Source organism: Pituophis catenifer, unplaced genomic scaffold (genome assembly GCF_029215685.1).
Source record: "Pituophis catenifer annectens isolate HBS135680 unplaced genomic scaffold, rPitCat1.0.hap2 SCAF_3, whole genome shotgun sequence".
Lineage (NCBI taxonomy): Eukaryota > Metazoa > Chordata > Lepidosauria > Squamata > Colubridae > Pituophis > Pituophis catenifer.
Window position 1 is genome coordinate 113,811,252 of NW_027256883.1, and position 23,779 is coordinate 113,835,030.

Here is a 23,779-nt window from a genome sequence, read left to right on the forward strand (position 1 = left end):
ATGAAGTAGAATGGCCCTCTCTTTTGCATTGCTCCTCAGCTTCAATTTCACACTTTCACATCTTGCTCCTGAAATATGCTTGAGAGCATACTTCCTTTAACTTTTTTTCCAGTAACATCCCTTGTTAAGCTGGTAAATATGCTTCATTCCAAGGAATCTCAAATATCTTCCAAGCCACTCTATCTTTGAAGGAATTTATTTTAATTACCTTATAGTAATCTTATAACATAGTGGCCTAGGGCATTGTGTCCAATGGCCAGAAGCAAGCTTTTGTGATGTAATAACTTCAGATACATACTTGTTTCAATAAGTATAGATATATACTTAGAACCATGCCTGCCAGCTGGGTTGTGGGGTGTAGGAACTGAAAAAGGGAAAAGTTTAGGGCCCTGAAAAATAATAGGGCTCTCTTGGTCTTCCAAATGATTAGCAGAACCAAGTAAAATTAGCAGACTAAGTAAAATCTTAGTATACAAAATAAACATACAAAATTGGAAAATTTTAATTTGTATAAACTGTACAGGTTACACAGTTCAGATTTTCTTGGCAAAAATATAGTGTAATGTTAATGTAGTTATTTAAATATTTTACCATGTAATAGAAGCTTTGTTGTCAGCAGTAATGAAAAGGGTTTTAGTGCACCAGAGTTTTTTCCCTGTAAGGAAATTAGAATATAGTCCACATAATTAATGGAATGTGAATTTGCTGGAGGTCAGATTATATTGTACAGAATTTTGCACACTTTGTGGAGTAGTAGTATTTTTAGTATACAGCTCTGTACAAAGGTCTTTCCCCAGATAGAAGGTGTCAGCCCATTCTAAAAGATATTAACTTTGGAAAATGTTCCCAAGCAAAGCAACCAGATTTGCTCAAACGATTTTTGTTTTCCCCCCAGAAGGTTTGTTACCAGCTGGACACGAGACCATGGAGGAAAATTTCTCTACTGAAAAAAGAATAGGCAGCATAAAGCAGTGTGCTAAAAATACTTCTAGACCCAAACAGCCTGACAAATGCTCTGAACATGTAAATAATTTTTCTCTTAGTGGGCCAACATGGATTCCAGTGGGACAGAAAGGGTCTGTAAGTAAGTCCACCTCTGTTTTGCAATCTAAGGTTAAAGCTCTTAAAGAGAAAAGGAACCTCATAAACAAGCGAACTGAAGCAACATCCCAGGAAGAGGCTTCTCTAAGGAAGCTTAAAGCATGGAAAGGAAAGCCACCAACAGACCCTGTTCTTCAGAATGCAGTAGTGGAGCCACAAGCTCAAATCCGCACTTACTTAACAGATGTGCTGCTGGACAGCACTGAGTATCCACATCAGATGCAGGAGGAATTTCAGGGAACAAGCCTTCCAGATCCATACATCAATGATTTTGAAACACAAACTATGGCAACAGGAGAGCCCACAGGCATGAGTCCACCAAAGGAATTCAGGAGGCTCCCAGGAAGAAACATATCAGATAAAAAGAGTTCTTTAGGAAGCTCAACAAAAAAGGTACCCTTAAATGCCATCTCTGGTACTGGCTCTTTAAAGGACCTTTCCTTTATCCCAACATCTTTTGAAGAAACAAATGGTAGAGAAGACCATCTAATTCGGCCTAAGGAGTTTGACAGCAATTCTATGAAAAAGAATGACAGCTCTGAGGTGGCATCAATTGGGAGGATTTGGAGAACGGAGAGCTGGGACAGTCTTGGCAGTAGCAGCAGCAATGTCAGTACTTTGTCTTTAGCAGAGAGAGTGGAAAGAAACCGGACTAAGTTGCAGGAGATGCTGAGCACATCACAGTTGAACAGAAGTTATTTGCAGGAACCTCATACTTTGGATACTTACCAGAAGGAAATCCAAGACCTTGGGCCTAATGATGGTAGGTTGATGTGATGAAAATTGGGTGATAAAAATTGAAATATCTTTGTAATTTAGATAGGTGATAAAATGTCTCAGAAACGATTACAGTAGAGAATCTGTAACGTAACCAGATTTCTGCAGCTCCTACTCCATTTATTTTGCACAGTTCATTTTTTAGGTTATCCCACTCTTGGGCTTTGATCTAAATTTTGGGTTTTTTAAATCCCTTTCTTTGGATCTCCAAGAGAAGTAAAATCTGATAATGAAACCAAAATCCATTTTACCTTGGTTTTGAACTTTTCTTGTGTGTTTTATACTCATTCCTTACATCTCTTAATAATGGTCATTGATTTTCTGTGGGATTGTAACAATGAAGAAAATGTGAAACTAATTGCATTTTAATTGTGGTTCTGATCAATCCCTCCATTTAAAAAAGAGACACAAATGAAAAATGATTGGTTTTAAACTCAATAGGTAGGGGAAAGAAGGGAAACATATACACAGTATGAACTTGAATCCTGACATTTCCCTGTGTGTTTTTCTCATGTTATTTAGGGAATACTTGGAAATGTTGACAATTAGTTAAAATCTTTCTATTTGTTCTAATGGACATGGTGTCATATGTATATGTAAGTATGCAAGAGAGTTTTCAGCATCCTTCAAATAGGATGATGAGATAGGGAAGTGTAACTGTGAAGTTAGTTGAGATAATTTGAGTGAAACTTTTAGATCTGATGTTGAAAACAAGTGAATAAAAGTGTAAACTACTGTTTAAATGTTGATTTATTTAATGTTGATTAAACTACTGTTTAAATGTTGACAATTGACATATATTCTATTTAATTTAATATTTGCATGACACTTTAATTCATACCATTTAGCACTGTGCACTTTTCAAAAATTATTCAAAATAATTGCTTCTGCCCATGGCCAAGCATGAGAACAGCATGTCCTATTCATTCAAGTAGCTCAATGTTTTCCAGGATCTTATACAAGACTTAAAGAAGGCAGACAGTAGCCTGAAAAAAAAACTCAGCTGCTTTAAATATTACAGTAAAAATTCTGAAAGATCTGAAGCATTTCTGAATAATTTCTGAAGTATCAACAGCTCCGATAACGATTTCCATGGGCATATTGGTAGTCTAAATGTAAGGTGGCCTAGAGGTGAAGACACTCGCCTCCCATTTGAAAAACTGAGAGTTCAATCCTAGGTAGTGACAGATGTTTCTTTATTGGGGCACAAAGAAAATATCTGTTGTAAACTGCATAGGTGTCAGGAAGGGCATCTGGCCAGTAAATGCTCAGCTGCATTCAGTTGCCTTGACTCCACCTTGAAGCAAGGGATTATAACATTGTAAAAAGAAAAAAATGGTAATCTAAAGATATATCCTCATTTCATGGACAAACCATTTTCTGTACTTCATTCCATAATTCATTTTATTAAAAGACATCATCACTCTGCATTTGATGCAGTGAACTGTACAAGATAAAGAGTATATGAAGCAAAATTTAGATACAGTAATTTATGGGCCACAATAAGTATCATAGTGGAAAAAGAATATTAAATTCTCACACAATATTATACTAAGGGAAGAAGGACTGATACAAAATGTTTTACTGGTGGTATGTTACTTCAGCATGGGTTGCTGAAATTGACATTTTGTTCTTTAAATATTTTTACATAGGTAATGATTGGGTTGGATAATTTTTCCAAATTTGATAGCAATATGGTAAAGTTCAACAATCTTTGGAAAATTATTTATAATAGATTGACACACAGCAATCATGAAAAAATGGATAATATCAGCAATGAGGAATACTAAAACAAAGGGTATCTTTTTAATGTTCTGTTATGTTTCTTGGGACTAAAATGAACAAAATTAATTAAGTACTTCTTTTATCACATGATTACAGAGATTGTGCCGAATGATGGAGCCTGGGATTCTAATGTCTCCTTACAGGATTCTGAAGGCTATCGGTAAGATTACAGAGCTACTAAACTAAGGTTGTTTGCTTGATTATATACCATCGTCATTTTTGACTCCTAGTGACCATGTACATTTTCTCTATGAAGATCTGTATCTAACATGGTTTTTCAGGTCTTCCAATAAGCAGGAGTGTCAAAATGTCAGCTCATGGGCTGGATGCGTCACATGCAGCCACGCCCACCCCAGCTCCGTGAAGGGAAAAAAGTCACGAAACGTCACGTGACAGCCACATGACCCTGCAAGTTTGACACCTGTGCAATAGTGCATCTATTGCCTTTGTAATTAAGTCTATCCAGCCTACTTGCTGATTACCCTTTTCGTTTTGTTTCTTCCACCTTCCCCAACATTAGAGCCTTTTCCAGTCTTTGCATAATGTATCCAGAATAGGATAATTTGATCCTGGTCATTTATGTTTTGAGTGAGAAATCGGGATTGATTTATTCAATGATTCATTGATTTGGGTTTTTTTGGCTGTCCATAATATTCTCAGGAGCCTTTACCAATATCTCTGCCCCCCCCCCCGGTGTTGGCAGGGGGGGCAGAGATCGACCTTGAGGCCCCTCACCTGTGGGGTGCCTCAGAGGTCGGTTCTCTCGCCTCTCCTGTTCAACATCTATATGAAACCGCTAGGGGAGACCATCCGTGGTTTTGGGGTGAGGTATCATCAGTACGCTGATGATACTCAGCTTTATATTTCCACCCCGAACCAACCCAGTGATGCCCTCGATGTGATGGCCCGGTGCCTGGAAGCAGTATGGGTCTGGATGGGTAGAAACAAATTGCAACTCAACCCGGCCAAGACCGAGTGGCTGTGGGTACCGGCATCTCGGTTTAGGGGAGAGGTGCTATCGCTGACTATAGGGGGTGAAGTTTTGCCCCCTGTAGACAGGGTGCGCAACTTGGGTGTCCTTCTGGATTTACGGTTGAGCTTAGAAGACCAGATAACGACCGTGATCAGGGGGGCATTCGCCCAGTTGCGTCCCTACTTGGACCAAGATGCCCTACGCACAGTTACTCATGCACTGGTCACCTCACGGATTGACTACTGCAACGCTCTCTACATGGGGCTGCCCTTGAGGACCACTTGGAGGCTTCAGCTGGTGCAAAATGCAGCCGTGTGGGTTGTGATGGGAGAATCCCGATACTCCCATGTTACACCCCTCCTGCGTGGTTTGCATTGGCTACCGGTTGCCCTCCGGGCGAGATTCAAGATGCTGGTGTTGACCTATAAAGCCTTACATGGCTTAGGACCAGGATATTTGGTGGACCACCTACAGCCAGCAACAACATCCCATCGCCCGGCTCGCGCCCATAGAGAGGGCCTACTCAGGGTGCCGTCGGCTAGACAGTGGCGGCTGGCGGCCCCCAGGGGTAGAGCCTTGTCGGTTGGGGTGCCCACCCTCTGGAATCAACTCCCCTTGGAGCTCTGACTAGCGCCTGACCTTCGCACCTTCCGCCGGGAATTAAAAACTTGTCTTTTCAAATCCCTTGACCTGGTCTGATGACAGGGTTTTAAGGGTTTTAATGGGTTAATTTTAATTTTTTTAGATTTTAGTCTTTATTTTTATTGTGGCTTGTGTTTTATTGTTGTGAGCTGCCCTGAGTCCATTGTGAGATAGGGCGGCATATAAGGCGAATAAAATAAATAAATGAGCCTTGATAGTACAGTGGTCTACGCACCCTGTTATTAACACAGCTGCCTGCAATTTACTGCTGATTCGAATCTCTCCAAGGCTCAAGGTTGACTCAGCCTTCCATCCTTTCTAAGGTAGGTGAAATGATGACCCAGTTTGTGGGGGCAATAAGCTGACTTTGTATAAATATACAAAAGTATGAAGGCTATTGCTTAACGCATTGTAAGCCGCCCTGAGTCTCCGGAGAAGGGCGGCATATAAATCAAATTAAAAAAATAAATAAATAAAATAAAATAAATACAACATTCAAAAGCATCAATATTCTTTCTGTCCTGCTGCTTCAAAGTCCAACTTCCAACTAAACTAAGGTATTATGGGTTTTTCAGTTCTCTGTTACGGAAAAAAAAGAGTTTTTCCAAATGACAATAGCCATTTACTATAACATATCTTACAACTCATGAGTGAAGGCAAATATGCGTATCCCAGGACAAGGTTGCAGGATCCAATCCAAATCCTCAGGGAACTTCTCACCAGGATGTGTGGTTACCAGGAGTCTGAAAAATCAGAAGACTAAAGCTCTGGACCAGGTGACTAACCCAGATTGGATCCTGCAATATCTTAAAACCTTTTCAGTTTGGCATTTGCTCTAAATATACATTTATCAAAATACATGCAGAAAAAAAATGTCTAATTTCTTTCAGGCCACATTAGGGATTCTGAAAAAAGAGAGAACAATTGTTGGTCCAAAGGGCACAATTTAGTTGTTTTCTAATGTTCCACTCCTCCTTGTTGCTTTTGATGGTTTACCTAATTCTAGGGGAAAAAATATCAGAACTCTATTTTAATACAGAGCTGAAAGGCTTTGTGTCTGTGATTCTGGAGGGCTGGAAGCCACTTAACATGTCCTTCCTCATTGCTCCTTTTACAGAGAGACGTGTACCAGATTTATCCTCCCTCTGATCAGCAGATATCCTGGTCAATCAGACTTGACCTATGTCCAAATGCTCCTGATAGAACTCTTATTACAGAGCATGTGGCTAGGTTTGTACAGCAGCATATAACATCTGCTGGAACCTGCTGTGCCAAGTTCCTTCAACACAGATACGTTTTGTATGGTCTTAGATTTTATCATGTTTTATGTAATTTTACATGTCACATTTTACATGGAGTTTAGATACCATCACATTTTTCTAATTTTAGACATTACCACATTTTATATGGTAACTTCCTTAAAACCTAAACATAGATCACTCCTTCTGGACTTTGCTCATGGCCACCATCAGTGAGCTGTTGGACATCATTACTTGGTCTGCTGTGTGGATGCTTGGGTGGTTTAGGGGTGGGGAATTTTTGGTGAGTGGGGGTATGTCTGGGGATTGTCATCTGGCTTGGTCTCTGGGTGTTATGTGAATTTCGTTGTATGGGTATACTGTGTATATATGTACAATGACAAACTTTATATAAAAAAATGCTCATGGGTACATTGTACCCATTTCAGCTTGTAATAAATTGACTGAACTGAAATAATTGAGAAATGAGAAAAATGTTGCAAAGTAGCATCATAGAACAGCTAAAAGCAAAGCTTTGATACTAGAAAGCATGTGCAGAATTTTGTAAGCATGTTATGGATTTGCTTGCAGATTGGCCTCCTCATAAGATTGGCAGGCCCTAAATACTAGCATCACTATGAACTGATAAATTGCCTTTTCATGAATGGTATTTACTCTCTGGGATGTCATCTGCCGTTCCAGATTATTTCAGTCTTTTTATTCTGGACAGATAGCATCACTTCCAAACTAAGCACTGAATTGCAGCCATCGAGTTTTTATGCATTTTAGCAATGTTTAAGGAACCTAGGTTCCTTATTCTATAAATGAAGATCTTGTCCTAGTGGTTGATATTTTGCTTTGTAACATTTCCCATTTAATATTTTTGAACTAAGAAACAGCAACAATAAAAATCAAGATAAAGAGGGAGTTTTAGGAAAAGGTGTTTATGGGATCATTTTCTGAATTTGGCAACTAAAGTTGGGAGACAAGGGAACATTGGTGTAGATCTGTGTTTATATCAGGGTTCCAAGTAACACACTCAATGAAATAAAACTCTTGAGGTTTGAAGTTCTTCAAAGCTACAGTTTATTAGAGATGTCATATTGGTACATCTGGAAAAACCCGAATCTGAACGTTTCCAGGTTTTCCCCACCCAAAGAAAAGTTAAAGTCTCTGCCCAATACCCACAAGTCCATCACATGGTCCAATTAAACATCATCCCAACTGGAGATGCCTCCCAAGTCCAGCCTTCAAAGGTGCAAGGCAATTTGTCGTTGACTTTCTGAGGAAGGAATGTTATTATGACTATATATCACTCTGGCTCCATACAATCCCCCCTCCCAGTTTCCCACAGTAGTAAATGTGGCAGGTCTGAAGGCCTAATGCAAAAAATGGCTTCCAGGCCTGACAGTTTATTTGAGTTTAATGTACTATCTTAAGATGACACTTCTGTAACTGATTTTCATATCAAATTTGTGAATATGATAAGAGGTTTGTATGGAATATAAACAATTTCAAAATGAGCAAAGGATAGAATTCTAAAAATAGAGGACATGCAATGCTGCAAATACTTGGCATTCATTCCTAGGAAATGTATGTAGGATATTTGAATTGAAATATTTTTCTAATATATAATCAAATGTCAAATCAAATATAGCTCTAAAATTATATAATTCATACATATATAGCTGTTTGCCTATCCATGCACCCTTCCCTCTTGAATTTATAAATATCTGCAATTTTTATACTTGAGAACTAGCATATAATCCAACAAAATATATACCTATGCATCATTTCCCTTTTAAAACTAAAGTGTTAAATTGATTAGACTAAGCAATACTTGGACTTTGAACATTTTACTTAAGATTTTACAAAGTACTTTAAATGCAATTTTAGTAATGACTTCATGTGATAATCCAACAAAAAGAAAATTGTATTGTGTTGATAAACTAGACTCAATAAAATTACAGATAATCCAATTTTACCTAAATAGTAGATAAAGAGAAATATTAGTATTCAATGTTACCCAAATAGTTACCAATATATCGAGATTAGTCATCCTGTCATAAAATGGTGACCTTCTGACAGCATGTCCTTACCTATTTTAAAAAAAATATTAACTTTCAAAAAGGTATAAAATGCAACAAAACAATGAAAAAAATATTAGAAAACGTGATAAGGAAAGTTTTAGAGTGCGCAGAGATGGATAGACTCACAAAAGAAATACAAGATAAGGGAGAAACAGTACTATATGGTTTGGAATAAATGGTTAGAGGAGAGGTGTAAAAGGTAAGGAAAGATTAAATGAGGAAAATATAGGAGTTAGAACGTAATAACAAACTTGTAGAAATGGAAATGACACATGATATATGATTGTAATTTAGTAAATTGATATATTAATATGTATAAATAAATAATAGAACCACTTGTATAGATAAAGGTAAATTGAAGTAACAGGGAAAATGGATATATAAAAGATGAATATTGATGTGGAAATGTAAAGAAGAAAATTTTTAAAAAAAATGTTTTTTAAAAAAAGAAAAAAGAATTAGAAAGAAGAGGGATAGAGAAAAAACAAAATTGTACTGTGTATTGTATAACATGTTATATAACAGACAGTACTTCTATCATCATAAAAAAGTCAAATCTTTAAAATCCAAGATTTAATGGGAATCCTTATGAATAGGCAGCAGAATTTGGCAACTTGATAGGTAACTTTTGCATTTTGTCTCATATAAAGTAAAATGTACACTGTCTTGTATCTTTGGAATTTTTTTAAAAAGCTATTGAAGTAATATTTCTTTTGATTAGAATACAATATATAGTGTAAAAAATGCTCCTAATTAAGTTTTGCTCGAGTCAAATGGCATAATCCCAGTATAATATATTTTTTCTGAATCCACATTCCAAGATTATTGAGGGGAAAGTGTTAAAAGAGCTTGCAAGAAGGCTCCATTAATAGTTGGCTTAACTCACTTTGAAGCTAGTAGTGTTGATCCATTGCTTAATTATTTCTTCAGCAGTATCCAGCTCAAATATTAGGAAAAACAGGTGACAAGCCTAAAAGAATGCAGTTCACCCACCATTTAGGTATATAATTGTCCCTTGTGCTTACTGTAAACAACTCAGTGGAATCCTTTCTAGCAAATAATGTTACCTTGTTGGACCCAGGAGTCATGCCTTCTCTGTAGCAACACCTTTCTTGTGGAACACCATCCTCCTGAGTCCTTGAGGCTGTGAGGATGGCCACCTATTTATTAGCTCCATGTCTCTCCTGGTTGGTCAAAGCATCTTCGAAGGCAGGTAATTGTTTGATTTCAAGTGGTTGTGAATTCAGTCTTGAGTGAAGGAGGCAGTAGTCCCTTTGATGGGAATGAGATTGGGCTGCAGCTTCAGAGGACCCTGAAGTAAATGATTTATGTGGACCCCTTTTAATTAGGCTTCAGACCTTGGTTATTGTATTGAGGTGGCATTGATCACACAGGTATATAATCGTTGGCAAGTTCAAGATAGAACTAAAGAGACCGTTTGAGGCTGAGCCGGTCCTAAAGCACCCCAACCCCAAGGAGCCATTTGTGATCCAAGTAGATGCCACTCTGAGCCTTCTTTATCTTTTGGTAGCTTTTGATAACTGTGGTGTCCTTCTGGATCAGCCCAAGGAATTGCGAGGGGAGAGGCAAAATTAATAAGGTGATTCTTCTCCCTCTTCAGCCTGATATTGGTGAGGGGAAGGGATCCATCCCTAAGTCCTTGCAGTGTAGAGATCCTTGGAGTTTAACCCTCTCTCCAGTTCTATTAACATCTATATGAAGCTGTTGGGCAAGATCAACTAATGACACAGAGTTAGGTATCATCAGTATGTTGTTGATACCCAGTTTACATCTCAACTGTGGGCTGATCAAGTGATACCATCATCTTATACTATGGTCTAAATAGGGATGAACTGGCTTAGGTTCAATTCTAAGAAAGGTCAAGTGCTATTGTTTTGGGAGCTGCGCAGCTCCAAAGATTTCTGCAATTCTGTATATGCTAACTAACCCAGAGAAAACTTCTGCACAATTTGGAAGTTTTCCTAAATTTCTGGATCCTGCTTGAAGACCAATTAGCAGTTGTAGCTAGGAGGACCTTTGCATAAATCTATTTTGTGTACTTATTCTTTTTTTTTTTTTTAAATACTTTATTGAATTTTCCAATTTTTAAAAAGACAATGTACAATCACAATCTTGATCCGAGGTGCAGTGTTTACACATTTCATAGATCAAACATTAGGTGAATTCCATCCATAACTATACAATATACAGTTCTATACAATTCTCTACATTTCTATACAATTAAGTCCATTTCGGGTGTCTAACAAATCATAACCTATTATCATATTTTTATCCTATTCTTTAACCAGTTATACCAAATTCCCCATACTTCGTAGTACTTAGAGTTCTCTTCATTTTTTAGCTCGCTCGTCAATTTAGCCATCTCTGCGCACTCTAGAATTTTATTTATTAATGTTTCTTCAGAGGGGGTAGAGTTGGATTTCCAGAGTTTCGCAAAGGCTAATCTAGCCGCAGTAATAATTTGAATTGCCAGTTGGGTTTTATTGTTGTCGAGACCATCTTCAATCATACCTAAGAGGAAGGATTCCGGGGCCAGGGCTATCTCCTGTCCCATTATTTCCGAGAGCCAGAGTCGAATCTTTAACCAAAACTTTTTGGTCTCAGGGCAAGTCCACCACAGATGATAAAAGGTGCCGACCGTCTTTCCACATTTCCAACATAAAGCAGAGGAATTTGGAAATATTTTGGCCAGCCTGTCCGGGGCTAGGTACCACCTATGCAACATTTTGTAGTGATTTTCCCTGAATGTTACCGATTTCGTTATTTTGAAATTTCTGTTCCAAGCTATCTCCCAGTCATTAAAATTAAGGCCATATCCTAAGTTTTTCTCCCAAATGCTTAGCTGATTTTTAGCTATCGTCTCGGCTCTATCCTCATCTAATATAAAGTTATAGATTTTCGATAACATTTTCTTATCTGGTCCCCAAATAATTTTGTCAAAATATCCGTATTTCATTTCAATACCACATTTATCTCTATCTTCTTGAAATCTAGACTTAATCTGGAGATATTTCCACCAATCCAGAATAAACCCCTGGTCCCTCAATACTTCCAAGGGTTTGAGCTTCCCTTCTTCATCCAAGATATCCTTATATGTGCCCATTTTATAGTTCCCTCTTCTATTTGGGGCCACCAGAGCATCCATAATCGACAACCAGCTAGGAACCTTGGTATATATCTTCTGTCTAATTTCCAGCCACGTACGAATCAATGTCTCTCTAATTTTATGTTTATAGAAATGAGTTTTCCTCCTATCCTTTGTATCCCAGAGGTAAGCGTGCCATCCTTCAAGGAGATCGTGTCCTTCTAGTGTCAAAATTCTACCTTCTTGTAATTTGATCCACTCCTTTATCCAAATTATTTTTGCCGCCTTTTGGTATAATTCCCAGTCAGGGAGCCCAAACCCTCTCAAATTTCTTTTCCCTTGAAGTGTCTTGAGAGAAATCCTCGATTTCTTACCCTCCCACAAAAAATTCCTGATATGTTTATTCAAATCCAAAAATTTTTTTTTATCTAGTGATATCAGTATATTTTGAAATAGAAATAGAAATTTCGGTAAAATATTCATTTTGATCGCCGCAATTTTACCAGTCAGGGACAATTTAAGCCTCCTCCACCTATCGAGGTCTTGATTAGTTTTCTGCAATAAGGGGATATAGTTATCATCTTTTAATGAAGAAAGTCTCGCCGTAATCCATATTCCCAGATATTTTATCTTCTTAACTACCTGGAGGCCTAATAAATCTTCTAGTTCTTTCGTTTGTAGGTTTGTCATATTTTTCACAATTATTTTAGTTTTGTTCTTATTAAGTTTAAGGCCCGCGACTTCTCCATAATTCTGAACTTCCTGCATTAATTTTGAGCCAGTGTCTAATGGGTCTTCTATTATGAAGGCAACGTCGTCCGCAAAAGCCTGTGTTTTAAATATTTCCTTCCTAATCTTCAAGCCTTTGATATTTTCATTAGTTCTAATCCTTCTAAGTAAAACCTCTAATGCTAGAATGTAAAGTAAGGGGGATAGGGGACATCCCTGCCTGACTCCTCTTTGGATCTGAAATGTCTGGGTTCTGTCTCCGTTTACTAATATATTTGCCCTCTGATTTTGGTAGATATTCTCTATCATCCTCCTAAAATTAGTCCCGAATCCCATTAAATCTATTTGGTTTATCATGAAGGTCCAATTCAAATTGTCGAATGCCTTTTGGGCATCGACAAACATTAAAGCCATCTGTTTTCCAGGGTGTTGTTCATAATATTCAATGGTATTTAGGACTGTTCTCAAGTTGTCTCTAATCTGTCTCCCTGGGAGAAAACCATTTTGATCCTTATGTATCCATCGGTTTAGAATTTTCTTGAATCTCTCCGCTATTATAGTCATAAATAATTTGTAATCTGCGTTAAGCAGTGAGATAGGTCTATAGTTGGAGATCTGCTTCGGGTCGGCACCTTCTTTCAGAATGATCGTCAAATACGCTTCCCTCCAGGAGTCTGGGATTGTTATGCCAGCAATAACATCATTTAGAATTTCTAACAGTTCCAGTTTCAGGGCATCATCAAGTTTTTGGTATAATTCCCCGGGGAGACCATCAGGGCCTGGGGTTTTGTTCTTCTTTATTTTGGATAAGGCGGTTCTTAACTCCCCTATGGTGATCTTTTCATTTAACATTTCCTTTTCTTCTTCCGGAATTTGAGGAAGGTTGGCTTCCAACAAATACTGTTCTACCTTGTTTAACTCAATTCCTTCATTTTTGTAAAGACATTCATAAAATTTTCTTATGCTTTCTAATTTGTCTTCTTCCTTCGTCAGCAGGATGCCCTGTGGGTCTTCTAAAGCTAGTATTTGGTTTTTTTCCTTCTCTTTTTTTAATTTATATGCCAGCCATCTCCCCGACTTGTTAGCGTTCTCGAAACAATAGTGCTTAGATCTTCTTATTTTTTGAGCTACCTCCTCCTGGTCCAATAGATTCAATCTATGTCTCATCATCAACCACTGTTGTTTCGTCGCCTCATCTCCCGGTCGTTGCTGTAGTTCAACCTCAGTTTGTAATAATTTTTGAGTAAGTTCTTCTCTACTCTTTCTTTTTTCCTTATTTTTAAAGGCAGTATATGAAATAGCTACTCCTCTGACATAGGCCTTCATAGTGTCCCACACAATTTCTTTGGCTGTCCCTCGATTTCCGTTTTCTAAGAAGAAGCGTTTGATTTCTTCATTCAATTTGAGTGTGAACTCTTTTTCATTTAGGAGATTGGTCCTTAAGCTCCATTTCTGTTGTATTTTCTTCGTATCATGGGACCAACTGATTTCAAGGAGCTTATGATCTGCCCAAGTATTGGTGCCCATGTTAACTTTCTTAATTTCTAACGCCAATTTTCTAGTAACCCAAACCATATCGATTCTGGACCAGGAGTTCTGTGGGATGGAATAAAATGTAAATTGTCTGTCCTGGGGGTGTAAGGTACGCCACATGTCAATTAGATTTATCTCATCCACCAAATCAAAGAAAGTCTTTGGTAAGGGAGATCTTTTATTCTTTTTGGTTATATCGCACTTATAATCAAGCTTTGGATCTACAATTCCATTAAAATCCCCTAGCATACATATTTCAAGATGTGCCCAATTTGCCAACTGTTCCTGCAATTTCCTATAGAATTTCCCTTGTTTTTTATTCGGTGCATAAACCCCTACTAATAGCAGTCTAGAGTTACCTCTCATTATTTCAACTATGAGTATTCTCCCTTTTTCATCTTTATATTTACATTCTGCCATTATTCCTTTCTTAACATAGATAGCGACCCCCCTTTTCTTTTTCTCAGCTAGTGAGGAAAATACTTTACCAAATTTACAGTAATTTAAATAGTCAGCTTCATCTTTTTTTATATGGACCTCTTGGATGCAGATAATATCGGGATTTTGTTTCACCAATTTCGACAATTTATTTATTTTATTTATTTTTATTTTATTTTGAATTTGTATACCGCCCTTCTCCCTGAGGACTCAGGGCGGTGAACAGCCAAGTAAAAACATCAAGTACAAATATTAAAATACAGTTAAAATATACATATATAAATTTGGCCCCATTAATTAAAAACAATAAACAAAACACTTAAAAACACTTAAAAAATTAGGCCAGCCCGGCTTGCTGGAAAAGGAAGGTTTTAAGGGCACGGCGGAAGGCACCGAGGTCTTGGATTCTCCTTATCTCTGGAGGCAATTGATTCCAGAGGGTAGGTGCCCCCACAGAGAAGGCCCTCCCCCTGGGGGTCACCAGCCTGCACTGTTTGGCTGATGGCACCCCGAGGAGGCCCTCTCTGTGGGAGCGCACGGGTCGATGGGAGATTGTCGGTGGCAGCAGGCGGTCTCGAAGATAGCTAGGCCCTATGCCATGGAGCGCAACACCTTGATAACCAACACCTTGAAGCGCACCCGGAAGACCACTGGGAGCCAGTGCAGCTCGCGCAGGAGCGGTGTTACATGGGAGCGCCAGGCTGCTCCCGTCACTACCCGCGCTGCTGCATTCTGGACCAGTTGGAGCCTCCGGGTGCTCCTCAAGGGGAGCCCCATGTAGAGAGCGTTGCAGTAGTCAAGGCGAGAGGTGACGAGGGCATGAGTGACTGTGCACAGGGAATCCCGATCAAGAAAGGGCCGCAACTGGCGGATCAGGCGAACCTGACAAAAGGTCCCCCTGGTTACAGCCATCAGATGTTCCTCCAAGGACAGCTGCCTATCCAGGAGGACTCCCAGATTGCGAGCCCTCTCTGTGGGGGCCAACGACTCGCCCCCAATAGTCAGTGATGGAGTCAACTGACTATATCGGGATGCCGGGAGCCACAGCCACTCAGTCTTGGAAGGGTTGAGCCTGAGCCTGTTCCTCCCCATCCAGATCCGCACAGCCTCCAGGCACTGGGACATCACTTCAAGGGCATCGTTGGGGTGGCCTGGGGTGGAGATGTACAGCTGGGTGTCATCAGCGTACTGGTGGTATCTCACCCCAAAGCCACGGATGATCTCGCCCAGCGGCTTCACATAAATGTTGAACAGGAGGGGCGAGAGGACCGACCCCTGAGGCACTCCACATATAAGAGGCCTTGAGGTCGACCTCTGCCCACCTGCCAACACGAACTGCGACCGGTCGGAGAGAAAGGAGGAGAACCACCGTAATACGGTGCCCCCCATCCCCAACTCTTCCAGCCGGTGCAGCATGATACCATGGTCGATGGTATCAAAAGCCGCTGAGAGGTCTAACAGGACCAGAACAGAGGAGCAACCCCTGTCCCGAGCCCTCCAGAGATCATCAACCAACGCGACCAATGCCGTTTCCGTGCTGTGTCCAGGCCTGAAACCCGACTGGAACGGATCTAGATAGGATGTTTCCTCCAAGAATTGTGGAAACTGTCGCGCGACCACACTCTCAACAACCTTCGCCAGGAAGCGAAGGTTGGAGACAGGACGATAGTTGGCCAATATTGCCGGATCCAGGGACGGCTTCTTGAGGAGAGGCCTCACCACCGCTTCTTTCAAGGCGGCGGGGAAGTGACCCTCACTCAACGAAGCGTTGATAACACCCTGGAGCCAGCCTCGTGTAACCTCCCGGGAGGCCAGTACCAACCAGGAGGGACACGGGTCCAGTAAACATGTGGCCGCACTAAGTCTCCCCAAAATCCTGTCCACATCATCCGGAGTCACAGCATCAAACTCCTCCCAGGTAACATTCTCAAGACTATTCCTCGTCACCCTGCCCTGATCTACCCAGTCAGAGTCCAAATCCCCCCGGATCTGAGCGATTTTGTCATACAGGTATTGTCCGAAATCCTCCGCCCTGCCTTCCAAGGGATCCTCCCGCGCTCCCGGATGGAGCAGGGAGCGGGTTACCCTGAACAGGGCGGCCGGACGATTCCCTGATGACGCAATAGAGGCGGAAAAGTAGTTAAACTTTGCCGTCTTTATCGCCACTAGGTAGGTCTTAATATGCGACCTTACCAGTGTTCGGTCAGATTCAGCGAGACTGGCCCTCCAACCGCTCTCTAGGCGTCTTTTCCGGCGTTTCATTTCCCTCAGCTCCTCGGTGAACCAAGGAGCCGCGAGGGATCGACACCGGGTCAGAGGCCGCAAAGGCATGACTCGATCCAAGGCCCCACCAGCCGCCCGATCCCAGGCAGCTACCAGGTCCTCGGCCGAGTCGTGTGCCAGATCTTCAGGAATTGGCCCAAGCTCCGTCTGGAACCTATCAGGATCCATCAGGCGCCTGGGGCGGATCCATCTAATTGGGTCCGCCTCCCTGCGGCGGGGTGTAGCGGTTCGAAGGTCCAGACGAAGGAGTGAGTGATCTGACCATGACAAGGGTTTCATGTCTATATCCCCTATAATAAGACCACTCAACCACCGGCCAGAGACAAAAATCAGGTCCAGCGTGTGTCCCCCCCCTGTGAGTGGGGCCATGAACTAACTGGGTCAGGTCCATGGCCGTCATGGAAGCCATGAACTCCCGAGCCATCTCTGACGTTTCACCAACGGACGGCAGATTGAAATCACCCATGACCATAAGCCTGGGTGTATCAACTGCCACCGTGGCTATCACGTCGAGTAGCTCGGGCAGGGCCGTTGCCACGCGGCAGGGAGCCAGGTACGTAAGCAGCAAGCCCATCTGAACCCCATGACCCCATCTCACAAAGAGGGACTCACACCCAGCAATCTGTGGCACAGTGGTCTCCCTCGGACCCAGACCTTCGACAATATTATCCTTCTTTTTTTGTAATCGTTTAATCCATTCGCATTTACCGATATGATCTTGGTATCGTTCATTCCTGAAATTGGTTTCTAGTCTCTTGTTCTTATTTACCTTTTAAAGTCACTGCTCTCACTGGTCTTGATTTTTTCCCTCTTTCCTCAGTATCCTCCTTTTTCTTCTCCTCTTCTATGTCTTCCCTAGTAATTTGCTCTTGGGATATCTCTTCTTCCGTATTTACTATCTCGTTATCCTCCTTACTGGTTTGTTCCTCCTCTCCTCCCCTTAGTTGTTCTAAAAAGTCTTGAGCATCACTTAGACAATCAATTCTTATTTTCCTCCCTTGCCAGGAAATTTGCAGTCCTTCTGGCAAAAGCCACCTAAAAATTATATTTCTCCTGTTTAGATGATTTGTCAAAAACTTATAATTTCTCCTCCTTTCCCTCACTCTTCTCGGAATTTGTTTCAGAATATTAATTTCTTTTCCCCCATAGGTAATTTTTTTCCTCCCGAGCTATATTATACAGGATATCCCTAACTGTTTTTCTAGCAAAGCGCACATGGACCTCTCTGGGGAGTCTGTTTCTTCTTACGTAATTTGTCTGAACTCTGTACACCTCGTCAATCTCACGAATTATTTCCTGCTTGTCTTGCTGCAGAGTTTCTGCAATCAACTCCGCTATCTTATCACCTAAATCCTCATCTTTATCTTCCAGGATGTTCTGGAAACGCAAGAAAAACGAGGCCTTGTCCATCTCAAGTTGGATCAGCACGTCTTCTGTTTCTTTGTTTTGTGCCGACAAAGTTTGGTCTACTGTGTCCAGTTTTTTCTCGTTTTTTTCAATTCTTTGTTCTGCTTTTAAAATTCTGTTTTCGTTACTAGCAATAGCAGTTTGGATCTCATTCATTTTAAAATCAAGAGCATGGATGTCTGATTTTAATTCGGAGTGACTATTCAAAAGTTTTTCTTGCATCGCAAGCATTGTTTCTTGGATTGACTGAAGAGATGTTTGTACCGTTTGCAGTGTAGGAGTTATAGGGGGTTTGTCTAGTTTCTGGAGACCTTCTACTGATTTCTGGGTGGCTGGGGAAGACATCGCTAAGGTAGGTATAGATGTCGCTTTTTTACCAGTTTTTGCAATTGTGGAGGTCAAACTTGCCATTTCTTTCAGAACCGATTTTTGGTCTCTTATTATCTCCTCTATCTTTCTCCAAATTCTCATCCAGTGGCACTTGCCACGTTTTCTCTGAGGAGCTTTCTTAGACCTTTATTTCGCTCCTTTATTGGTCCTCTCTACACTCTCAATAAGTTCCAATTAATACTAAGTTCTAAATTTCCAAAATACTGTAGTAGGCTACTATAAAGTTTCCAGCAATTAACAATCACTAATTATATAATTCTCCTCCAAATAGGCAGACAAAATATCGATACTAATCAATTAATCACTTAATAAAATCTAAATTCAATCTTAGAAAAGAGTGAGTAATATATGTAAATTGTTAAAGGCTAGCAGTACAAGTAATTATTTTAAGTTAATAAATTCTAATTTCAGATCCTAATGGATAGTATTGATATAGATAAATACAAATAGATATTCTAAATTGTATAAGTTGACCACGATAAGTTAATGAGTTAATAAATTCTAAGTTCAGATCTTAATAAAAGTTGGATATAAATAGATATAATAGATATAAATAAGTATAAATAGGTATAAATAGATTACAATAAATATAAATAAATATAAAATCCTATATAATAATTTAATTAGTAGAATACAAATCCAACCCTATTTTTTTCCCCTTAACTAGTAATAATTATAGAAATCTAAATTCTCATATATAATCAACCTTTTTTTTTTTTTTTGTATATATCTATAAGATGGCTTAACAGGTCTAATTAATATTAATTATAAAATTATAAAATTAGAGAGAAAAACAGAGTTCACTTATTAATATCACAGATACTCAAGAGAAGGATAAGAAAAATATAAACATATAAATATGTGGGTATAAGTATGTTGTTTTATAGTATTTATAGTATTTACGGAGTTTTAGAGTATGAATAGGAGTTGGATAGGAGTACTTATGTACTTATTCTATCCATTCCTGAATTAGGGTTTTTTCTTTCCCTCACTCATTCCTTAGTCATTTCTCTGAAAGTCTTCCCATTTGTTAATTCTGCCCCATTTCCAAGGACAGGTCAACATTCCTTCTTAATGTAATACCTCTATTTTATGAGTGCTCAGTGGCTAAGACGCTGAACTTGTCAATCAGAAAGGTGGGCAGTTCAGCAGTTTGAATCCCTAGCACCGCATAAAGGAGTGAGCTCCTGTTACTTGTCCCAGCTTCTGCCAACCTAGCAGTTCGAAAGCACGTAAAAATGCAAGTAGAAAAATAGGGACCATCTTGGTGGGAAGGTAACAGTGTTCCAGGCACCTTTGGCATTTAGTCATGCCAGCCACATTATCACGGAATCGTCATCAGACAGTGCTCTTCGGCTTAGAAACGGAGATGAGCACCGCCCCCTAGAGTTGGGAACGACTAGCACATATTTGCGAGGGGAACCTTTACCTTTAATCTGCTTCTGGATATAGATCAAGGTGCTTTAAGAAGGCCCTGCACCAGAATATCAAATGAGTCTGATATATGATATGAACTGTCTGGTCCCTGGCCCAGTTGCACCATATTATGTTTTATTATTTTACCATTTTTCTTTTCTTAGCCCTCATTAATGGTGATTGGCAAATGACTAGTCATATGAATTAAATAAATCTGGTGTATCATATAAGGCTTGGAAAAATCATTCCCATGCTCTCACTGGTTCCCAACAGGCCAATTTAGGTAGAATTGTGTCTGGGTGGTTCAAGATGAATTGTCAGAAAATTGAGGTCTTTCAGCTTTATAGTCTATATTAGGTGATGTCATCCTGCTGTTGCTGCCAACCTTTTTTGTCTTCTTCAAAAGAAATATTTCTTTTAGGTTTCCAGTATGCTAGAGCTCTTTGAAGGATTTTTTAAAATCACTGATGAATGCATTGATCAGGTCTTTTTGGGCCATTATGCATATTCAATTAAATTACCTCTTCCTAAAATAGTCCTATTGGCTGCACTGGGGTTTTTTTTATGACATATGCCTATAGACTCTATACTAACTTGTCATATCAATTATAATGATCTATGACTGTAATAAACACTAATTTGATTCGTGATACCAAGCCACTATCTTCCCTCAAGCTTGAGGTCTCACAACTTTCCGTAAAATAGCAATAAGGAATCAGTAATCTTGAATTATACCTATTAACTGTCTTTTCTTTAGTTTGCCCATTCCATGTTAACCTCACAGATCTAGATTGCAGTGATTCCATTAGGATGGTATCTCAGAGAGATTCATGTGGTACTATTTGGGAACTACATTTTGTTACTAAAGGTAAATGATCACTCTCAGTCCTGGCTAAAATTTATGGATGGATAGACTTGGAGACCGCAGTACAAGAAATTATATTGTAATCTGCAGCTGACAATTTATCATCTGAGTAAGATGAATGTAGTTACTCAAGGTAACTACATTCAGAATAAATAAATCTAGTTGGAATGACATTTACACAATCCATATGCTAGATTACTCCTATTGTCCAGGGAGGACCTTGAAGACACAGTAGGCCCTTTGCCAGCTCTGGGGACCAATTTTGAAAGTGCATAAATGACTTCATTTGAGAGGCCCATTTAGTCTTTAAATCACCTCTGATAATCATGTAAGTTTGAAGGGCAGATCTTTTCAGTATGTAATATTGTATATAACTCTAGGTCAGCATTATCCAAAAATTATTGCTATGGAGAGCTGAGGCTAGAAGCAATGGCTTGCCAAATGCCACAATAGCCGTTTTATGGAAAAAGCAAAATTTCAATCAAGACTTCTTGAATTATTATGCTCCATCAACTCAAATGATAAATCATTTGGTAGGCCTGAACGGAACAAACTTTTTGTGTGAAGAGTCATGCATAGTTGTCCATTCGTAAACACAATGATGCAGGAATAACAAGATCTTTGTTGTGTTATTACAGTGCAAGCTTCGCCCTTTTGCACTTGTGTTGTGACATTGCAAAATAGATTTAATCACTTGCCCCATTCCTGTAATGCTAGTAGTAGTCACATTCTGTGATCACTAGTCACTGGTTGTGTTCTATTTTGCATAGTATGCCATAGGCCCTATTCAAAAATCACCAGGGCAGAGCTGGGCTAGAAGGGAAAAACAGTAGAGAAAAGAATACAAGTTAGAAATTAATATGTAATAAACATAAACATTTATTTATTTTTGATGCTCCCAAATCATACAGAAAAATGCATAAAATTCTTAGTACAGAGGTCAGCATGTTTCCATGTATTAATGTATGTTCAAGTATTACATATAATTGAAGCTGCAATATATATTCAAAATACAAATCAAACTTTGTCATCAAATAGGGCATTTGAAAAACAAGAAAATGTCCAACTTAAAAGGCAGAAAGGTCAGTTCAAAAATATTTCTGAAATTCAACTTTATATTATATAAAGTTCATCCTAAGTGTTTAATCAGGACTAGTTTGGTGTACTGGTTAAGGCAATGGGTTAGAAATTGGGAAACTGAGTTCTGTTCCTACTTAAGTATGAAGTGAGCTGAGCGACCTTAAGCCAGTCATTTTCTCTCAGCCCTAAGAAGCAGACAATGGCAAACCCTTTCTGAAAAAAATAGCCAAGTAAACTGCAAGGTTTACTTATTCAGGCAGTTGCCAGGAGTCAACACTGACTCAAAGGCATGCCCAAGATGCGTAGTAGATACAAACTTTTCCAAGTATTTTATTGTGCCAAACCAAATAAAGAGAGAATAGAATAGAATAGAATAGAATAGAATAGAATAGAATAGAATAGAATAGAATAGAATAGAATAGAATAGAATTCTTTATTGGCCAAATGTGATTGGACACAAGGAATTTGTCTTGGTGCATACGCTCTCGGTGTACATAAAAGAAGAGATACATTCGTCAAGAATCATAAGGTACAACACTTAATGATAGTCATAGGGAAACAGTCAATATAAATCTTAAGAATACCAGCAACAAGGTTACAGTCATACAGTCATAAGTGGAAGGAGATGGGTGATAGGAATGATGAGAAGTAATGCAGACTTAGTAACTAGTTTGACAGTGTTGAGGGAATTATTTGTTTAGCAGAGTGATGGCATTCGGGAAAAAACTGTTCTTGTGTCTAGTTGTTCTGGTGTGCAGTGCTCTATAGCATCGTTTTGAGGGTAGGAGTTGAAACAGTTTATGTCCAGGATGTAAGGGGTCTGTAAATATTTTCACAGCCCTCTTTTTGACTCATGCAGTATACAGGTCCTCAGTGGAAGGCAGGTTGGTAGTAAACCAGAGAGCTAAGAAGAGCTAATAAAATAATATCTAAATAAATTTTTAAAAGAAAAAGGAGAGGAAAAAGAGGCCTGGAGATTCATTTCATATCGAGAACATTTGATCAAATTGTTTGTTCCTCCTTTTATCTCTGAACCAAACACCTAACTCAAGATTAATAGGGCATACATAGCTGCAGTGCAGTGCTGCAGAGATTGGGTGTCTCTTTGGAGAGATGTTTGGTTCTTTCTTTTTCTCTTTGTGACTCCCTACAAGGGAGTAATCTACAGTGCACCATGAGTTCAATTCCTGACAGAGGATTTGAGCCCCATAGATATATCAATGGCTACGTATGCCTGAGGAATCCCAAGTAAGGACAACAGCTGTCATGTGCTGCCTCCCAGTGAACAGCATAAGTAAACCACCTGATATGCCATGTTTAAAAATGGAGCAATTCCTCCCCCTCTCCCCAGGAGGGAAAGGGAAAGTAACGTAAAATCTCATAAAACAGGGCATATGACATATGTGACTTCTGTATGGTTTGAGGGATTACAAAAAGGCAGGTGGGTTATATATGTGATTCTAAAGATGAACTTTACAAAATGAAGCTTTCTGAAACTACATTCAGGGAGGTTGGATGCCTGGATAATACAAATTAGGCTAGAAATCAAGTCATAATACGATCTGGAGCCTCTTGTACTGAATACTTTTTTTGTTTGCTTGTGTGTGTGTGTGTGAGAGAGAGAGAGAGAGAGAAGTGCTTGAAACAAAGTGTTTTGTGGAAAAATGTATCATATGTTTTATTTTCTAAAGAATTTGCTTTATCAGAATAGTGTTATTTGGGATGATAAGGCTCCCACCTAGTTAGCCTTCTGGAAGATAGCATTACATGCCTTTGGGCTATTCTTTCTCTCAACATGACCTACATCCTAGGAGAGGTTTCTATTTTACCTTGAGCTGCTAAATGAAAGGCTAAATATTAAATAAATATACATAGATAAGCAGGCGTCCTGGAAGCATAATATATCGCATTGGAGGGGCTTCTTTA

At 39.4% G+C, this 23,779-nt stretch overlaps 1 protein-coding gene across 1 annotated transcript in view; it reads left to right on the forward strand.

Annotated features, from left to right (window-relative positions):
• Positions 1-840: 840 nt before the first annotated feature.
• The window catches only part of KIAA1614 (KIAA1614 ortholog), a 46,874-nt gene continuing 23,935 nt past the window's right edge, over positions 841-23,779 (forward strand). Inside the window, exons 1-2 of the mRNA XM_070941051.1 lie at positions 841-1,864; positions 3,760-3,823. Coding sequence (XP_070797152.1) covers positions 841-1,864; positions 3,760-3,823 — 1,088 coding nt within the window. The remainder of the gene's footprint in view (positions 1,865-3,759; positions 3,824-23,779) is intronic.